Source organism: Bos grunniens, chromosome 23, assembly GCF_055505025.1.
Source record: "Bos grunniens cultivar Pamir isolate PY7600 chromosome 23, Bosgru_T2T1.0, whole genome shotgun sequence".
NCBI lineage: Eukaryota > Metazoa > Chordata > Mammalia > Artiodactyla > Bovidae > Bos > Bos grunniens.
Genome location: NC_141187.1, coordinates 25495897 through 25513676, shown reverse-complemented (window position 1 = coordinate 25513676; position 17780 = coordinate 25495897). Strand labels below are relative to the sequence as shown.

General features: G+C 44.5%; 1 protein-coding gene across 9 annotated transcripts in view; it reads left to right on the top strand.

Annotated features, from left to right (window-relative positions):
• PKHD1 (PKHD1 ciliary IPT domain containing fibrocystin/polyductin) overlaps positions 1-17780 on the top strand; it is a 443740-nt gene that overhangs the window by 23738 nt on the left and 402222 nt on the right. For 7 of the 9 annotated variants that reach the window (XR_015152761.1, XM_086370767.1, XM_086370766.1 and 4 more), the window contains exons 11-20: positions 215-285; positions 1763-1864; positions 2876-2971; positions 7447-7588; positions 9680-9794; positions 10774-11052; positions 11518-11607; positions 11701-11791; positions 12769-12911; positions 17181-17305. Coding sequence is in view for 8 of the 9 variants with exons in the window: in XM_086370767.1 (XP_086226893.1) it covers positions 215-285; positions 1763-1864; positions 2876-2971; positions 7447-7588; positions 9680-9794; positions 10774-11052; positions 11518-11607; positions 11701-11791; positions 12769-12911; positions 17181-17305 (1254 nt within the window). In the remaining variant the exon portion in view is untranslated. The remainder of the gene's footprint in view (positions 1-214; positions 286-1762; positions 1865-2875; positions 2972-7446; positions 7589-9679; positions 9795-10773; positions 11053-11517; positions 11608-11700; positions 11792-12768; positions 12912-17180; positions 17306-17780) is intronic. The other 2 variants (XM_086370768.1, XM_086370763.1) reach the window with 2 other exon arrangements.

Below are 17780 nucleotides of genomic sequence, written 5' to 3'. Positions count from 1 at the left end.
ATTCCCATGTAATTTTATAGATCAGAAAACAAACTTTGCCCCATTGGTATTCTCTAGTCATCAAAAGGAGCCGGTATCTAAACAGTTTTAAAGATCACTAAAAGTTAGTGATCTTCTTTCAAGCAGTTAATCTAAAAAATGAAATCCCAGATGCAATTTTCATCCAAAACACAATTTTGTGTTTTTGTTTTTTTTTTTTTTCCTTTTTTTGGAGGTCAGTGATACACAAGGATGCATGGCTGGTCAGTGCGAAGCAAGACCTTTTTCTGTACCAGACGTACTCAGGTACCATTTTCCTTCACGGTATTTCTCCCCCCTTCCCTCACACCACCCTGGACCTTGAATTCTCTCTGACTTCCTCTGGCCATTTCTCTATGATCATTAACACCTAAAGCTTTCCCTGCAGTCATTGATGGCCCTTTGGTTTTGTGTGAGAATAAGTTCCTTGATGAGTGTTGACTTTATTTACTATATTAAATTTTTGAATATTAAATTTAATATTTATCTATTAATTATTGAAATTAAATTCAAAGTAAAATTAAAATATTAGAAGAGGCTTGGTCATGGATTTTTATACAAAATCTAGGGATATAAACTGAGTAAAAGAAAGGGGAATCATCCTTATTGTATGTTCTAAGAGAATAACAGAAAAGAGATGGTGCTGAAAAATCTAAAAGCACATCTTTGTAGTTATTTTAGCATCTCACCTCTGAGTATTCATTCAAGGATTTATGATTTGCTGATACAGATGCTAAGTTTGTGTTGTGATGAGTATACAAAAAAAACCAAAATCTGAAAAACTGGAAACTTGCATGAAATTGTGAACTCAGTCTAGGACTAGAAAGCTGACTCCTGAAAATGAGTGCTAGCTTCTCAAGTTGAGTACAATCTCAAAACCACTGAAAAGTTGTGAGGCTGATTCAAATCCCAGAGGCAGCAGAAATCTACCTTTGCCAAAAGTGCAAGAAATTTCCTAAGTGAAGGGGTCGATGCCATTCACTCTGTAGGTGGCCTACCTCCGTCAAAGCTGGATTTTGACCCTTGCTTTTGTTTTGGAGTGGTAACCACTCATAATTAGCCTCTTTGTACCTTCAGTTAATGAGAGAACATGACTACTTGTTCGCTTTGAGGGGATGAAACTTAGAACTCTCAAAGTTTGATCATAGGAGGGGAAAAGATCAGAAAAAGTTAAATTCCTGGGGACTTGTGGCATATGACAGTGTAACTCATTCTTTGCTTAGAGCAAATCACAGACTCATATGTGTAAGCTGAGACCTTGACCAATGCATGCGGAGTTGAGGTCTCTATAAAGTATAACCTATTGTTCTGTGATGTATAAATAGGGTCCTTGAAGTGAGGAGACAGATGTCCTAAGAAAGCCTCATGGTATGCAGGGATTTTTGCTGACAGCATGAGCAACCATGGGGAAACTCATGGGAAAAGCTGCAATTCCCACTCTTTTTAAATATTGATCCTGTATAGTGGCTCAGACGGTAAAGAATCTGCCTGCAGTGCAGGAGACACAAGAGATGTGGGTTCGATCCTTGGGTTGGGAAGATCCCCTGGAGAAGGACATGGCAATCCACTCCAGTATTCTTGCCTGGAAAATCCCATGGACAGAGGAACCTAGCAGGCTACAGTCCATGGGGTCACAAAGAATTTGATAGGACTTAGTGACTCAACAGCAGCAACATGATTATATTATTATTCGGGTCACATCCTGGATTATATTTGGAAACTTACTTTTCTTTTCCTCTTGCAGAAATACTGTCTGTGTTTCCAGAAACTGGGAGCCTTGGGGGAAGAACAGACATCATAATTATAGGAGACTTCTTTGACAACCCTGCTCAGGTTACCATTGCAGGTAAGTTGAAATGACTGAAAAGAGTTCATACTTGAATGCTGTAGGATATTATATATCTCTTTTGGCCTGGAGAGGGTGGAAGGGAAGCAATCTTTGCCTCTTCTGACTCCTCCTGGGACCCTGTTCCACGGTCTTTGTCCTATGTTTGGTTGAGACTGGGAAAAGGAGGGGATTTTGGCCTTGCAGCTCTGCAAACATGTAACAGAATGCCCTGTTGCAGATACCCTCACAAATCAGAGCAAGTCCCTTTGGTGTCCCCATCTGGGGAGGGAAGAGAAGCAAGGGCATAGCTCCTTTTCACAAAAGTATTTCTTTTAAGGGCTTCCCTGGCGGCTCAGATGGTAAAGAACCTGTCTGCATTGCAGGAGACCAGGGCTCAATCCCTGAGTTGGGAAGATCCCTTGGAGAATGGTTACCCACTCCAGTATTCTACCCTGAAGAATTCCATGGATAGAGAAGCCTGGTGGGCTATAGTCCATGGGGTCCCAAAGAGTGGGACATGACTGAGTGACTAACATTTTCACTTTATTCACTTCTCACTCCTTCTAAAAGGCAACCTCACCCCCTCCTCCTTAGCCCTGGTTGTAGGAATAAGCAGGAGTGGGTGGGCATTTGTTACACCAATTCTTCTGGAATGCCCCCTGGACAAATGCTTTTGTGGAACCTGCCTAGAATCCTTTGTTCTGCCTGATGGGATGCTCTTCTAGCTGGTGACACCAAGGATTCTGGACGATGTTTTCACACTCTCCTGTCACAGTTCCCTTCCCTAGCTCGGTCATCTCCACGGAACGGCATGGCTGACATTGCTTTCTTCCTGATTGTTCTAAGTGGCCTGTGTTCCACTGCTCTACATTCTCTCTTTCCTGCCTCCTCCCACAACTTTCTACTCTCCACTTCCGGCCTTTTGCCCTGCTACAGGAGCCTGTCTACTTTAGTGTGGTCCTCTGGCCACATCTGTATCTCCACTGGTATTGCTACTGACATCTGTATCTAATTTAAATTTCCCCTCAGGCATTCCGTGTGATATTAGACATGTGTCTCCCAGGAGGATTGAGTGTACCACCAGGGCCCCAAGTAAAGGTGCAAGGCTCTCTGCTCCTCAGGCAGGTAAGGAAGTCGCCACGGTGACATTTTTTAACCACAAGGGGCAGGAAGTGGAAAGGAAGGCGTTTGAATCTGGTCTCAGCTGTTTGATTGGCTGCTCAGTGAGTCCTGCATCATGGATCAGAGCTTTTCTTTCAGAGGTATTCTTAGCTTTACTCAGATGCTTGACAACACCCGGGACTCCTAGCCCCAGGCGACTGAATGGCCAGTGGGTTCAGTGGAAACCACAATCCAGGAAGTGTAACTGCCATCAAAACGTTCCCATAGTGATTGGTGGAAAAGCCTGAGCTGCCTCCTCCATGCTCTGGGTCAGTTGCACTCCAGTTCATGCTCTAAGAAGACAGAGTAACAGACTGCTTCTTCTATGCTCATAGGACGGTTAGATGAGGCAGAGAGTGGGGTGTAATGGGGTGCATTTAAATGTTGTTTCTTTGCTGTTGTGGGCACTGTCTGTTACTCTGAAAAGTAGAGCTGTATTGTGATGGGGCCACCAGAAACAGAGGGGGCAGGGGGCAGGTTCCACTGGTCCTTTTTCACTATTTATTTATTTTTGGCTGGATCTTCATTGCTGCACATGAGCTTTCTTCGTTGTAGTGCACGGGCTTCTCCCTGTAGCGGCTTCTCTTGTGAAGCACAGGCTCTAGACGCATGGGCTTCAGTAGTGTGACACACTGGCTTAGTTGCCCCATGGCATGTGGGATCTTCTCGGACCAAGGATCGAACCCATGTATCCTGAATTGCAAGGCGGATTCTTAACCACTGGACCACCAGGAAAGTCCACCTTCTGTGTTTAAACCTCCTACCCCATGTCTACAAATTGCAAGTGCACCAGGGAAGCACTTTTCTGGGAAGTGTTAGAACAGGATCTCAGGTGTAGTTAGGGATGAAGGGTAGTTGGTGTCTGGAGTCCTACATGCCCCACAGGGGCTGACTTCACAGTTAAAAGCACAGGCAGGGGAGTTCATCTCCTGAGTCTCATCGAGGGGAAAACTTTCTAAAGAAAGGCCATTCGGGTGTAAAAACTCATTCAAAGCGTAGGCTGGGCATTCTCCAGGTCCCTGATCTGTGGTCTTTACTCAGGGAAAGCTCTAATCCAAGGTAACAAATGACTATATGAAGCAAGTGATGGAGAAAATGTGAGTCTGAATTCAGGGAATAGAGAGTCTGATTCCTATCACAGCGGTTCCTGCTGGAAGCTACCAGGGTCGTGGTAGGGGAATTTCCTGAGTGCTGCTGATTTTTTTAACTTGAGGAAGTAATTTTTATTGCATTTCTAGGCTTCCTTATTACATTTAGCAGGCAAGTTTGAAGAATGTTGCTCTAAAATAAGATCAAAAGAGTTTAAAGTGTACATTATAAATAAAATGTATATGGAAAACATAATGTGGCAGTTCTGGATGGTTGACAGTGTCCTTTATACAATGCTTTTGGAATTTCTTTTATGGAAGAGTAGTAGGGTGGGGTGGACAGGCAGCTGTTAACATTCGATCGTTAGCTCTAGACAGGCAGATCACAGTCTCCTCCCCAGGGCCCTCCAGGCTGTCTGGTCTCAGGCTGGCGGGTGAGCTGGGGGTCTCAGGGACAGGATGAGGGCTGTGTCCTGCAAAGCTCCCAAGCCCTCACCCCAGCCTCCCATTGACCGGCGCAGGTCTTGAGTCAAGGACGACTTCTCCCCTTATCTTTGCCTCTGCGACCTAATGGCGACAGGGGTCTCCATGGGTTGCAGTTCATGGGATGCAGCCCCGATTTGGGCGGCCTGAGGATCCTGAGGGGCAGCTGGAGTCCTCTGTGATGGTGACTGGGTAAGGTCTGGATACCTGAGGGCACCGCCAGCTGAGAGCTGCCTCCTCAGCTAGGCTGGGCACTGGCAGGAGGACCCAAACTTGAGTGCTGGCCATACATTCCCTGGGCAGGGTAACCGGCACCCGCAGGGACCCCTCCTCCTCTTAACTAGGACCTGGATCTCAGAGGGTGAAGGTTGAGCCTTCTTGGGACCTTGCCATTTCTTGTCAGAACGGAGACTAACATTTGTTTTGATGGAGACTGGAACATTATGGCCTGACCTCAAGAACAAAAGATCTGACACCTAGAAATTTGCAACAACTAATAACGCCCCTCCCTCACCTTCCCTATAAAAGGACTTTGCTGAAAAGCTTTCAGGGAGCTTGGGTTTTTTTTAAAGTCGTGAGCCACTCTTCTTGCATGGCTCTGCGGTAAACCTTTCTCTGTTCCAGGCTCCGATGTTTTGGTATTGTTTGGCCTCAGTGTGTATCGGGCACACAGCCCTGTGTTGGGTAATAATGAATAATAATTCATGCATTGGGTAACAGGACAAATGATCCTGTTTTGCAGCTGTTGTCAGAAGCAGGCGTGGGGCACTTGGCAGTGTTCGGTCCTTACAACTGGGATGGCGGTGCTACTGACCTCTAGTGGGTAGAGGCTGGAAGTGCTGCTAAATATCCTTCAGTACAGCCCTTAAAACGCATTGCAGGCAGCACCAGGGAAGCCCCACAACGGAGTTATCCAGCTCCAAATATCAATCCTGCTGAGCCTGAGAAACCTCAAATAGTACATTAAAATATGCTGTTATTTTTCTGCTTATTCCTTATCTGTTTCCCCTTCGTAGGATTTAACAGGGAATAACAACAGGAATTAAAAATAATAATAACAGCCCTAGCTATCCTTTACTGAGTACTTATATTTCCGGCTCTTCGTGTATATATTTTAAGCTCCCTTTGTCTTTTTCCCTCCAGATTTGTCAAACTGACTTTACTTCTCCCCACGGCTTTATTGAGATATAATTGCCGTGTAACTCAGCTCCCTTAGTCTTTAGAGCAGTTTCTCTGTTTACTATTGACCCCATTTTGATGCAGGAGAAAATAAAGATGTGAAGCAGTTTGCTCAAAGCTGCCCATTAAGTAAGTGGTAGAGCTGGACTCTGAACCCATCCATGGGTGATTCCAGAGCTTTTACCGTCAACCCAATTAGTAGCCAGTATCGGAGAAGGCAATGGCACCCCACTCCAGTACTCTTGCCTGGAAAATCCCATGGACGGAGGAGCCTGGTAGGCTGCAGTCCATGGGGTCGCTAAGAGTTGGACACGACTGAGCAACTTCACTTTCACTTTTCACTTTCATGCATTGGAGAAGGAAATGGCAACCCACTCCAGTGTTCTTGCCTGGAGAATCCCAGGGACAGGGGAGCCTGGTGGGCTTCCGTCTATGGGATCGCACAGAGTCGGACATGACTGAAGTGACTTAGCAGCATTGATAACACAATGCAGTATTTTAAAAAGCAGAGACATTACTTTGTTGACAAAGGTCGTCTAGTCAAAGCTATGATTTTTCCAGTAGTCATATATGGATGTGAGAGTTAGACTATAAAGAAAGCTGAGTGCCAAAGAATTGATGCTTTTGAACTGTGGTGTTGGAGAAGACTCTTGAGAGTCCCTTGGACAGCAAGGAGATCAAACCAGTTAATCCTAAAGGAAGTCAGTCCTGAATATTCATTGGAAGGACTGATGCTGAAGCTGAAGCTCCAATACTTTGGCCACCTGATGTGAAGAACTGACTCACTGGAAAAGACCCTGATGCTGGGAAGGATTGAAGGCAGGAGGAGAAGGGGACGACAGAGGATGAGATGGTTGGATGGCATCACTGATTCAATGAACATGAGTTTGAGCAAGCTCTGGGAGTTGGTGATGGACAGGGAATCCTGGTGTGCTGCAGTCCATGGAGTCACAAAGAGTCGAACATGACTGAGCAACTGAACTGAACTGTACTGACTGATTACACATATGTCTTTGGTCTCAGGGTTTTTTTTTTTTTTTAATATAAAACACAAATAAATAGATGACATTTAGAATGTTATGTAATGGCAGCCTGTCACATGATTTGCTGCATGTTCACAAACTGAGGTCAGGACTCATGAAAAATGTGAGGATTGCCAATTTTTGGGGACAAAGAGGGTTTAGGGAATAGAGTTCTCATGACATTAAAAGTGCACTGAAGTGCACTCCTGGCTTCACAAGCCTTTTTTGCTTTTTCGAATTTTTCTCTTATCTGGACACTCCCATTAAAAAGCGCTCCTTGGTTTTTTATGGTCCTCTGAGAAGATGCCCCTTTACTGCTCCTTGTCAGGTGTCTCTTTCTCAGAGGCTGAATTCTTACACCTAGCAGTAGTTTCCACCTTCTAGAACATTTGTATTATCTTTATTTATTTTGGGGGGTATTCTTTCACTTAAATTTATTAGGATAAAGTTGCTTTACAATATTGTGTAAGTTTCTGCTGTACACCAAAGTGAATCAGCTCTATATACAGTCTTTACAATGTCTCACATGATTACTCCATCTGGGTCTCAGTTGACTCACCTTCTAAATCGTTCCCGTATCATCTTCATCCTGAATCTGTAGTCAAGAAGTTCCCCCGCTTGGGGGAGAATCCCCCTCTGATGTTTATGAGGCATACGTGTCTTACAGGCAATCGAGGGCTTCTCTTTGAAGTTGGAGATGCTTCTGAGGACTTGGACCTGACTGAAGCCACCCCTGGGTACAGTTGGCAGATCGTCCCTAATGCCAGTTCCCCATCTGGATTTTGGTCAAAGGAAGGGCAACCTTTCAGGTATGTTTGTAGGAAAAGTGGATGTCCAGATCACAAGTGAATCTACTGGCCTGGGTGAGGCTAGGAGACAGATGAGTAAGCAATGAGATTTCTGGGGGAAAATGTAAAATATCTACTAACTCAGCAGTCACAAAGTTTGATCACTGTTTTCAGCCGATATTGGTTATGTTCATGGACCACAGGCCCTTTATGCGTACATGCTAAATTTTGATCAATGAGTAAAATACGTATGTTGTACAGCTTAGTTTGAAATCTGCTTTGGGGAGGACTATTCATCAGAATATTTAGCTGGGTAGGCTTGGAAGCTTGGTAAAGAGCAGGGCAAAACTTCCTGTAGGAATGTGGTTAAGAGATAAAACCAATATCTGGATGATGCTAAAGAAAGACTCGAACAGTTGCCCTTTGGGCATATGAGGGAGCAGAGGCTGAGCAGCCAACAGCTCTGTGGGAACAATTATCCAGTGCTGTAGGTCAACCAGATGGGTGGTGTAGAGCAGGGGTAAGCTCCCGTGGGCTCGGGAGACATTGTTTTCTACAGCAGTGACTGCAGTGTGGTGAAGTTTCCCTGTTTAGATTTGTCTTTTTAATCCCTTCAAGGATGTGGCCAGAATTTCTCATTATTTTAACGTGGGCTTAAAAATGTAGAAAATAAGAGAACTGTGGAGACATAGTGTGCTCTAAGCTTGTATATAGGGGTCTATATCCTTTAGGTGTGATGGATCTCTTCTTTTTTTGAAACTCTCCTCAGAGAGGTTGGTTATGACTCCTGTATCTGAATTCTGTGCTAAGTCACTTTAGTCATGTCCAACTCTTTGTGACCCTATGGACTGTAGCCTGTCAGGCTCCTCTGTTCATGGGATTCTCCAGGCAAGAATATTGGAGTGGGTTGCCATGTCCCCCTCCAGGGGATCTTTCCCGCCCAGAAATCGAACCTGTGTCTCTTACATCTCCTGCATTTGCAGGCGGGTGAATTCTCGTCAATCTGTAACCACTTTCAAGGATTTGACTCTTCTACTGATTTCTTTTGGCTGTGCTGCATAGCATGTGGGATCTTAGTTCCTCAACCAGGGATCAAACCCATGTCCCCTGCAGTGGAAGTGCAGTCTTAACCACTGGACCACTAGGGAAGTCTCTTGGCCATTTTAAAGGTTAATTCAGTTGTGAAAAGGAAGGCTTTGTTCTCTGTTCATTGAATTTCAGACATTGAAGGAACCAAGTAGGGAAGGAAATCTGATCAGAGTTAAGTTTCTATTGTCTTGAAAGTTGTACTAATTAGATATCTAACCACCAGTATATGGTTTTAAAGTGGCAATAAATAGTGTGTGTGTGTGTTTGGTGGCACCTAGTACTGCAGCTTTGTCATAGTTTCTGAGGACCATAAATAATGTTCCAAAGAAAATCTTTCAGCTATATTCAGTGTGTGTGGGGGCATCAAGGAGAGTCCCACCTCAATAGATAAAAGAACATTTTGATTATTTGGTATGACCTGTAGGTTTCTCTCTGCCATTTCAAGGATCCCCAAACCAGAGAGCAACTCTTTCTATTCTTTCTGGCATTCGTTTCTGTAAAATTCAAAAATTTAAAATAAAACCTTGGAATATTTATTAGTATGATAATGATGGAACTTTAGTTATTTTCAAAACTATTCTCAGAAAATATTCTCTGTATTCTTCATATGTAGATCAAATCAGAGAAAACTCTGATTGAAGATCTCTATTTCTAATAAGAGAATGAGATTTACTATTGATTGAATGCTTACCATGTGCCAGACCCTGTACTGGCCATGTTTGGTAAGTGATCTCAGCTAAGCCCCCAGGTGATCCTATGCTGTGGCTACAGCATCTTTTCCCAAAGATGATGCAAACTGCCTGGGGAGTCGTGCCAGTTCGAAGTGATGGGCTGAGATACTGAGCCAGGCAGGCATCACAGGAAGAGATGCATCCAGAGGGCTCTGGCCAGTCACAGGCATAAGAGTCAAGTGTTTCCTCCTCATTAACATAAAGACAAACAAACCCAAGGGCACCGTAGTTGGGTCAGTGATACCGGGCTTGGCTGCCCTCACGTCTTTCTCTGTGTTCCTCTGCTTTCCAGAGCACGGCTCCGTGGGTTCTTTGTGGCCCCAGAGACAAATAATTACACTTTCTGGATCCAGGCTGACAACCAGGCCTCTCTGTATTTCAGTTGGTCGGAGGACCTGAGGACCAAGGTATTCACCACCTTCTTGTTTTCCTTCTTCTTGTCCCCAGTCCCTCACTCGTGAAAAAAAAAAAAGCAGGAAGTCAAAATGAAGGCTTTCATGGTCTACTGATAGTTGTAACACACTGTTAAGCAACCAGAGACTTTAATTTTTTTTGGTGCGTTCATGTGTGTGTGTGGGTTTTTTAAAATTAGAAATGTTAAAAAGTTGAGATATAATCTACATGATTTTACTTTTTGAAACAGAGCTTGCTGGTCATTATGCTACATACCTTGTTTCTAAACTTCACAGCATCTTGTGAGCTATGTCTCTTTATCTCCATTTTCCAGATGAGGACAATGAGGCTTAGAAGGCTTGTATGACCAATCCAGGGCCACTGGGGTGATAAAGAGGCACATTAAGAATTCAAATCCAGATTTGTCTGACTCAGAATTTGTTTTTACGACTGATTCTGGGTGTGGATGTAGCTAGTTTTATGCAGGAATTTTCTGGCCAGTTTTGAAGGATAAAATAAGTGTTTTAGCAAACAACCAAAATTCCTTAATGCCATTGTCAAAGAAACACAGTATTTTCTCTCAAATGATGAATATGCTTCTATGAAATTACTTTGCTGGTTGGGTGGAGAAGCATCATAGATTTTGATGTGGTCAAGTCGTTTAGATTTCTCAAAGGGTGTCATATGATTTTACCCACAGCATCACGTAAAGTTAGGGTTTCAGGTTGGCTCTTCCAGGTTTACACATGGCCCATCCATCTCATCTGAATACTATGTGATTTAGACAGAGAGAGAGAGAGAGAGAGAGAGAGAGAGAGAGAGATGACTGGAGAGGCATGCATAGAATAGTCCTAGAAAGTTTAGGCTAACTTGTTGGAAAAGGCAGAACAGCCCCCAAGTCCCTTGTTAGTAGATGTCTAGATGCTTTTTGTTTGAGAAAGAGAAGCCCAGAAGCTTCACAGTATCGGTCCTGATGTGTTTACTGGGGTGCAGGTGAAAATGGCCTCTATCAGGGTGGGCACTGCCGACTGGTTTGACTCCTGGGAGCAGAATGGGAGTGACAAGACCCAGCAACAGAAGACCCCCAAGCTGGAGCTGCTTGGGGGAGCCAGGTACTACCTGGAAGCAGAGCATCGAGGGAGAGCCCCCAGCAGTGGGGTGAGAATTGGTGTCCAGATCCACAACACCTGGCTGAATCCTGACGTGGTCAGCACATACCTCCGGGAGAAGCATCAGATCCGAGCTTGGGCCCAGAGACTTCCAGAAATCCAGGTCTGCCTGTGTTTTTTGTCCCATGGGGTTAGATTCAGGGGCTGAACTCTGCAAGGAATTTAGTGCTGGCTGGCTGGGAGCCAGGAGACTTGAGCCATAATGATAACTCTCCTACAAAAGAGATTGGACATCCATCCAATAGAGTTGAGAGGATTTTTTTTAAAAGGAGTCTTACTGTTGTGACGCCCTGATTCATGGACTTAGTTTTGGGTACCAAAGTCCTGGTAAATCTTCCTTTGGAAACGTATTCCTCAGAGAGGAAATAAGGTCATCCTAACACTCACGCCCATGTCTGCATGCCTGTGAGTGTATACATGTGTGATTTCATAGCTCTTTGACCCACTTAGGTCCTGTTTCCTGGTGTACTGTCTATAGCAAGTCAGGGAAGTATGTCTTATGTTCCTAGACTGTCTTTTTGGCTCAGTGAGCACATATTCTTTAATTCTGTCTCTCTTGACTTTATAGATGCTGACTCTGTCTGGCACGGGGAACTTCTTCCTTACCTGGGACAACGTTTCTAGTCAGCCAATCCCTGCAAATGCCACAGCCCATCAGGTGGGCATTTTATTCACATAACGAGAGGTGGGGGAACTAGAGGTAGTCTTTACATCCATGGCATGAGCTCCTGGTCATTTTTCTTATTAACAGATTCAAACAGCCATTGAGGAGTTACTTGCAGTCAAATGCAAACTGGAACCCCTTTCAGCGAACATCTTACTCTGGCTGGGATTTGAACAAGGTACGATTCCTGGTTTGACAAATTCTGACCTTCTTCTTCACGCTTATCTTCTCTCTCTCTCTCTCTTTTTTAATGTAAACAGGGAACAATCTTCATTTCATCTCCAAGGTCACTCTGTTCATTTCAATGGAAACTGGATTTGGACACAGTGTTTAAGAGAGAGGCTGCATGTTTGGGAGGGAGCTGCTTGGTGTGGGAATCAGAGAAAGAAAAGACATCCCTTCTGTGCTGTCAGGGGAGCAGAGAGTTGGAAACGAACGATGCTGGTGACTTAGGCTCAGGAACTGCATCTCATGCCACACGTGGGAAAGAGCAACCGATATAGGAGAGACATAGCAGAACAGTGCAAATCTTGTTTAACTCAAATCATATCTCAAAGGAATTCTTACATCATGCAGTAGTCTGTGCTGTGCATAGTATCTTGTGTCAGTCGTGTCTGACTCTTTGCGACCCTATGAACTGAAGCCCGCCAGGCTCCTCTGTCTGTGGGATTCTCCAGCCAAGAATACTGGAGTGGGTTGCAGTTTCCTATGCCAGGGGATCTTCCCAACCGACCTATTGAACCGAGTCTCTTATGTCTTCTGCATTGGCAGATGGGTTCTTTACCACTTGGGAAGCCGAAGACGGTAGTCTAACATATTCCAAATATGTGAGGATATGTTTTAGAAATCGTAAGGTGAGCTAAGTTGCAGTCAACACACCTTACCTCTTTGCTTCTCAATATTTTTTTTTGTGTGTGTGTGGTACACATAGAAAATGATAATAGATTTTTAATGCTCTGGAGCAGACATAATGTATTTCTCATAGGTGGAGCCTTCGAGCTGGAGGGTGCTGGCCACCCCGAGCCCTGCCCGGCTTGCCCAAAGGACTAAGAGGCCGATGTCATGGAGAACCCATAACCTATTCCTTGCAGACATGTTGTGGAGCTCTGTTTGATAATTACTCCTGACTTCCTATTTTATCTGAACTTCATCCAGGGTTAGAAGGTTCCACCTCTGATGGGCACCTCACCAGTGGGACAGAGCCCTTCTGTGGGAGGTTCAGTCTCCATCAGCCTCGACACCTTGTCCTGACACCTCCAGCTGCTCAGAAAGTCTACCGGCTAGATCAGTACACACATGTAAGTAGCAGCCATGGTGTTTGCAGGCCAGGTGGGTAGGGAGGGGTTGAAATTGTTCTCTGGGATGGACAGTGGAGAAACAGAAGCACAAGGCAGTGGTTACCATGACTCACAAGCTGTTTCAGGCTGAGGTGCTAGGTTTTGGGTGTGAATAGACACCTTGGGTCCTCCGTTAGCTAGTTGCTGCATAGAAATGCCTTTGTAATAACTGAGACCTATGGAAGCTTCTGGGCTTTCTAGGTGGCTTAGTGGTAAAGAATCCACCTGCCAATGCAGGAGACGTGGATTTGATCCCTGGGTTGGGAAGATCCCTTGGAGGAGGAAATGGAAGCCCGCTCCAGTATTCTTGCCTGGAGAGTCCCATGGACAGAGGAGCCTGGAGGGCTATAGTCCATGGAGTTGCAAAGAGTTGGAGTTGGATTAATGACAAAACAACAACAATGACGACATGGAAGTTTCCATATGCTTCAGTGTTTTCTTTGGTCTCCAGGTATGAGAGCAGACTCTCCACTCAGACTCTCTGGTTTTGAATTCTGACTCTATACCCTGCATGCCCTCTGTGTTTTATCTTAGTTTATTCATCTGAGAAATGGGTGATAACAGGTCTGCCTCTCAAGCTATGGAGGAAGAGTGTATGAGGTAATCCAGTGAAGTGCTTGGGCAGCGGCTAGGACTTGTTTAAAGCTAGTTATTATTTATTATTTATTTATTTATTATTATTTATTATAATAACTAGCTTTAAACAAGTCCTAGCTGCTGCCCAAGCACTTTACTGGATTACCTCATATACTCTTCCCCCATAGCTTGAGAGGCAGACCTATTATTATAGTTACTGTTATTATTGATGGATGGACTGACACATTCCTCCAGTACCTCATATCCTTTGCGTTAATAGCTCTGCTCTTTGGGAACCAGTGTGAACCTTCCTGGGATAACTGAGCTCACGGCAGTGGTTTCAAGTCCTTTCTGAGTGAAAAAAGAGTGGGAGCTGGGACTAAACGGTTCAGGAAAGGGCAACACCCAACTTCCAGCCTTTCTTCTATAGCACAGGCGCCCAGCAGGTGGTGGTGGGGATTTAGCCCACACTAGAGGCCTTGGAATATGGAATGAAGCAGGGCAAAGACTAATAGAGTTTTGCCAAGAAAATGCACTGGTCATAACAAACACCCTCTTCCAACAACACAAGAGAAGGCTCTATACATGGACATCACCAGATGGTCAACACTGAAATCAGATTGATTATATTCTTTGCAGCCAAAGATGGAGAAGCTCTATACAGTCAACAAAAACAAGACCAGGAGCTGACTGTGGCTCAGACCATGAACTCCTTATTGCCAAATTCAGACTGAAATTGAAGAAAGTAGGAAAAACCACTAGACCATTCAGGTATGACCTAAATCAAATCCCTTATGATGATACAGTGGAAGTGAGAAATAGATTTAAGGGCCTAGATCTGATAGAGTGCCTGATGAACTATGGAATGAGGTTCGTGACATTGTACAGGAGACAGGAATCAAGACCATCCCCATGGAAAAGAAATGCAAAAACGCAAAATGGCTGTCTGGGGAGGCCTTACAAACAGCTGTGAAAAGAAGAGAAGCGAAAAGCAAAGGAGAAAAGGAAAGATATAGGCATCTGAATGCAGAGTTCCAAAGAATAGTAAGAAGAGATAAGAAAGCCTTCCTCAGTGATCAATGCAAAGAAATAGAGGAAAACAACAGAATGGGAAAGACTAGAGATCTCTTCAAGAAAATTAGAGATACCAAGGGAACATTTCATGCAAAGATGGGCTTGATAAAGGACAGAAATGGTATGGACCTAACAGAAGCAGAAGATATTAAGAAGAGGTGACAAGAATACACAGAAGAACTGTACAAAAAAGATCTTCACGACCCAGATAATCATGATGGTGTTATCCCTGAGCCAGACATCCTGGAATGTGAAGTGAAGTGGGCCTTAAGAAGCATTACTACGAACAAAGCTAGTGGAGGTGATGGAATTGCAGTTGAGCTATTCCAGATCCTGAAAGATGATGCTGTGAAAGTGCTGCACTCAATATGCCAGCAAATTTGGAAAACTCAGCAGTGGCCACAGGACTGGAAAAGGTCAGTTTTCATTCCAATCCCAAAGAAAGACAATGCCAAAGAATGCTCAAACTACCGCACAATTGCCCTCATCTCACACGCTAGTAAAGTAATGCTCAAAATTCTCCAAGCCAGGCTTCAGCAATACGTGAACCGTGAACTTCCAGATGTTCAAGCTGGTTTTAGAAAAGGCAGAGGAACCAGAGATCAAATTGCCAACATCCGCTGGATCATGGCAAAAGCAAGAGAGTTCCAGAAAAACATCTATTTCTGCTTTATTGACTATGCCAATGCCTTTGACTGTGTGGATGACAATAAACTGTGGACAATTCTGAAAGAGATGGGAATACCAGATCACCTGACCTGCCTCTTGAGAAATCTGTATGCAGGTCAGGAAGCAACAGTTAGAACTGGATATAGAACAACAGACTGGTTCCAAATAGGAAAAGGAGTACGTCAAGGCTGTATATTGTCACCCTGCTTATTTAACTTATATGCAGAGTACATCATGAGAAAAGCTGGGCTGGAAGAAACACAAGCTGGAATCAAGATTGCCGGGAGAAATCTCAATAACCTCGGATATGCAGATGACACCACCCTTATGGCAGAAAGTGAAGAGGAACTAAAAAGCCTCTTGATGAAAGTGAAAGACGAGAGTGAAAAAGTTGGCTTAAAGCTTAACATTCAGAAAACTAAGATCATGGCATCTGGTCCCACCACTTCATGGGAAATAGATGGGGAAACAGTGGAAACAGTGTCAGACTTTATTTTTCTGGGCTCCAAAATCACTGCAGATGGTGACTGCAGCCATGAAATTAAAAGACGCTTACTCCTTGGAAGGAAAGTTATGACCAACCTAGATAGCATATTAAAAAGCAGAGACATTACTTTGCCAACAAAGGTCTGTCTAGTCAAGGCTATGGTTTTTCCTGTGGTCATGTATGGATGTGAGAGTTGGACTGTGAAGAAGGCTGAGTGCCGAAGAATTGATGCTTTTGAACTGTGGTGTTGGAGAAGACTCTTGAGAGTCCTTTGGACTGCAAGGAGATCCAACCAGTCCATTCTGAAGGAGATCAGCCCTGGGATTTCTTTGGAAGGAATGATGCTAAAGCTGAAACTCCAGTACTTTGGCCACCTCATGCGAAGAGTTGACTCATTGGAAAAGACTCTGATGCTGGGAGGGATTGGGGGCAGGAGGAGAAGGGGACGACAGAGGATGAGATGGCTGGATGGCATCACTGACTCAATGGACGTGAGTCTGGGTGAACTCGGGGAGTTGGTGATAGACAGGGAGGCCTGGCGTGCTGCGATTCATGGGGTTGCAAAGAGTTGGACATGATAGAGCGACTGAACTGAACTGAACTGAATGAGAAGCATTTTTGGTCATCACAACCGGGGAAGTGTTAGTGCCATCCAGTGGGTAGATTCTAGGAAAGTTGCTACACGTTCCTTAATGCACAGTGTAAGAAAAGCACTCACAGAAAAGTCCCAGTCCTAAATGTCAATAGCGCCACAGTTGAAAAATCCTGCCAAACAATTTTACTTAACTCTGAATTAGAAGCCAAGGATGCCGGCGAGTTCAGGTTAAGGAGTGAGACTCAGACAGGTTCAGTGCCTTGCTTGAGGTTGCACAGGTATCTGGGTCACAACAAGGGATTTCTAATTGAGATCTCTAATTGAGATAAAAAATCCTCACAGCCACACACAGTGCTAGGCATTGAATAACTCTCTGTTGGATAAATAGCAATTTGCTCTAAACTAAGGTAAGATCCGGAGAAGGCAATGGCACCCCACTCCAGTACTCTTGCCTGGAAAATCCCATGGATGGAGGAGCCTGGTGGGCTGCAGTCCATGGGGTCGCTAAGAGTCAGATGTGACTGAGCGACTTCCCTTTCACATTTCACTTTCATGCATTGGAGAAAGAAATGGCAACCCACTCCAGTGTTCTTGCCTGGAGAATCCCAGGGACGGGGGAGCCTGGTGGGCTTCCGTCTATGGGGTCGCACAGAGTCGGACACGACTGAAGCGACTTAGCAGCAGCAGCAGCAGCAAGGTAAGGTCTAGGAGGGCAGGCATGGTCTGGCTGTCTCTAGGTTGGTTCTAGGGGGTGGGTTGTCCTCAATAAACATTACTTGAACAGCTGCTTCTTAATGACAGAGCTGAAGCTCTTGTTTTGTGTCTCTAGTTATGCCTTGCATACAGAGGCCATGAGAATACGACCCTGAAGATGACTGTGTCCTTCACAATTGGCCTTCAAAACCCTGTTAAGAACATCACGTGTGACTGGAGTCTCCTGGGGACCAGTCCTAAGTAGGTACCCGCAGGTAGCTTGTCTGCGGGCAGGTGTGGTGGGAATTCGCCAGATGGTATGGCTAACTATCCTGGGGACAGTGACTCATGGCAGGTATTGTCTGATAGTGGGGTCTCGGACAATAATTTCAGCTCTGAACATGTTTTATTTGGCAAAGAAGTTTGATTTAAGAGCAGTTAGTCGTTACATATATAAGGAGTCTGACATTTCTCATAGAGATAGAGTCAAAGACCATCATATGTGGAAGAGATTTTATGGAACATTCCTTGACATTACAGATGAGAAAAATCGGGGCCCAGAGAATGTGTGATTCACTGACATTCATTCAGCAAGTGAACAAAGATGCTGGAATATGATTCAGGCATTTTGATCCCTTGATTCAGCACTCTTTCCACATCTCTCAGGGGTTTTGTAAGTGGTTTTAAACCTAAGTGAGTTTTAGGTTTTAGAGACCACTAATCATCTCTGTGGTTA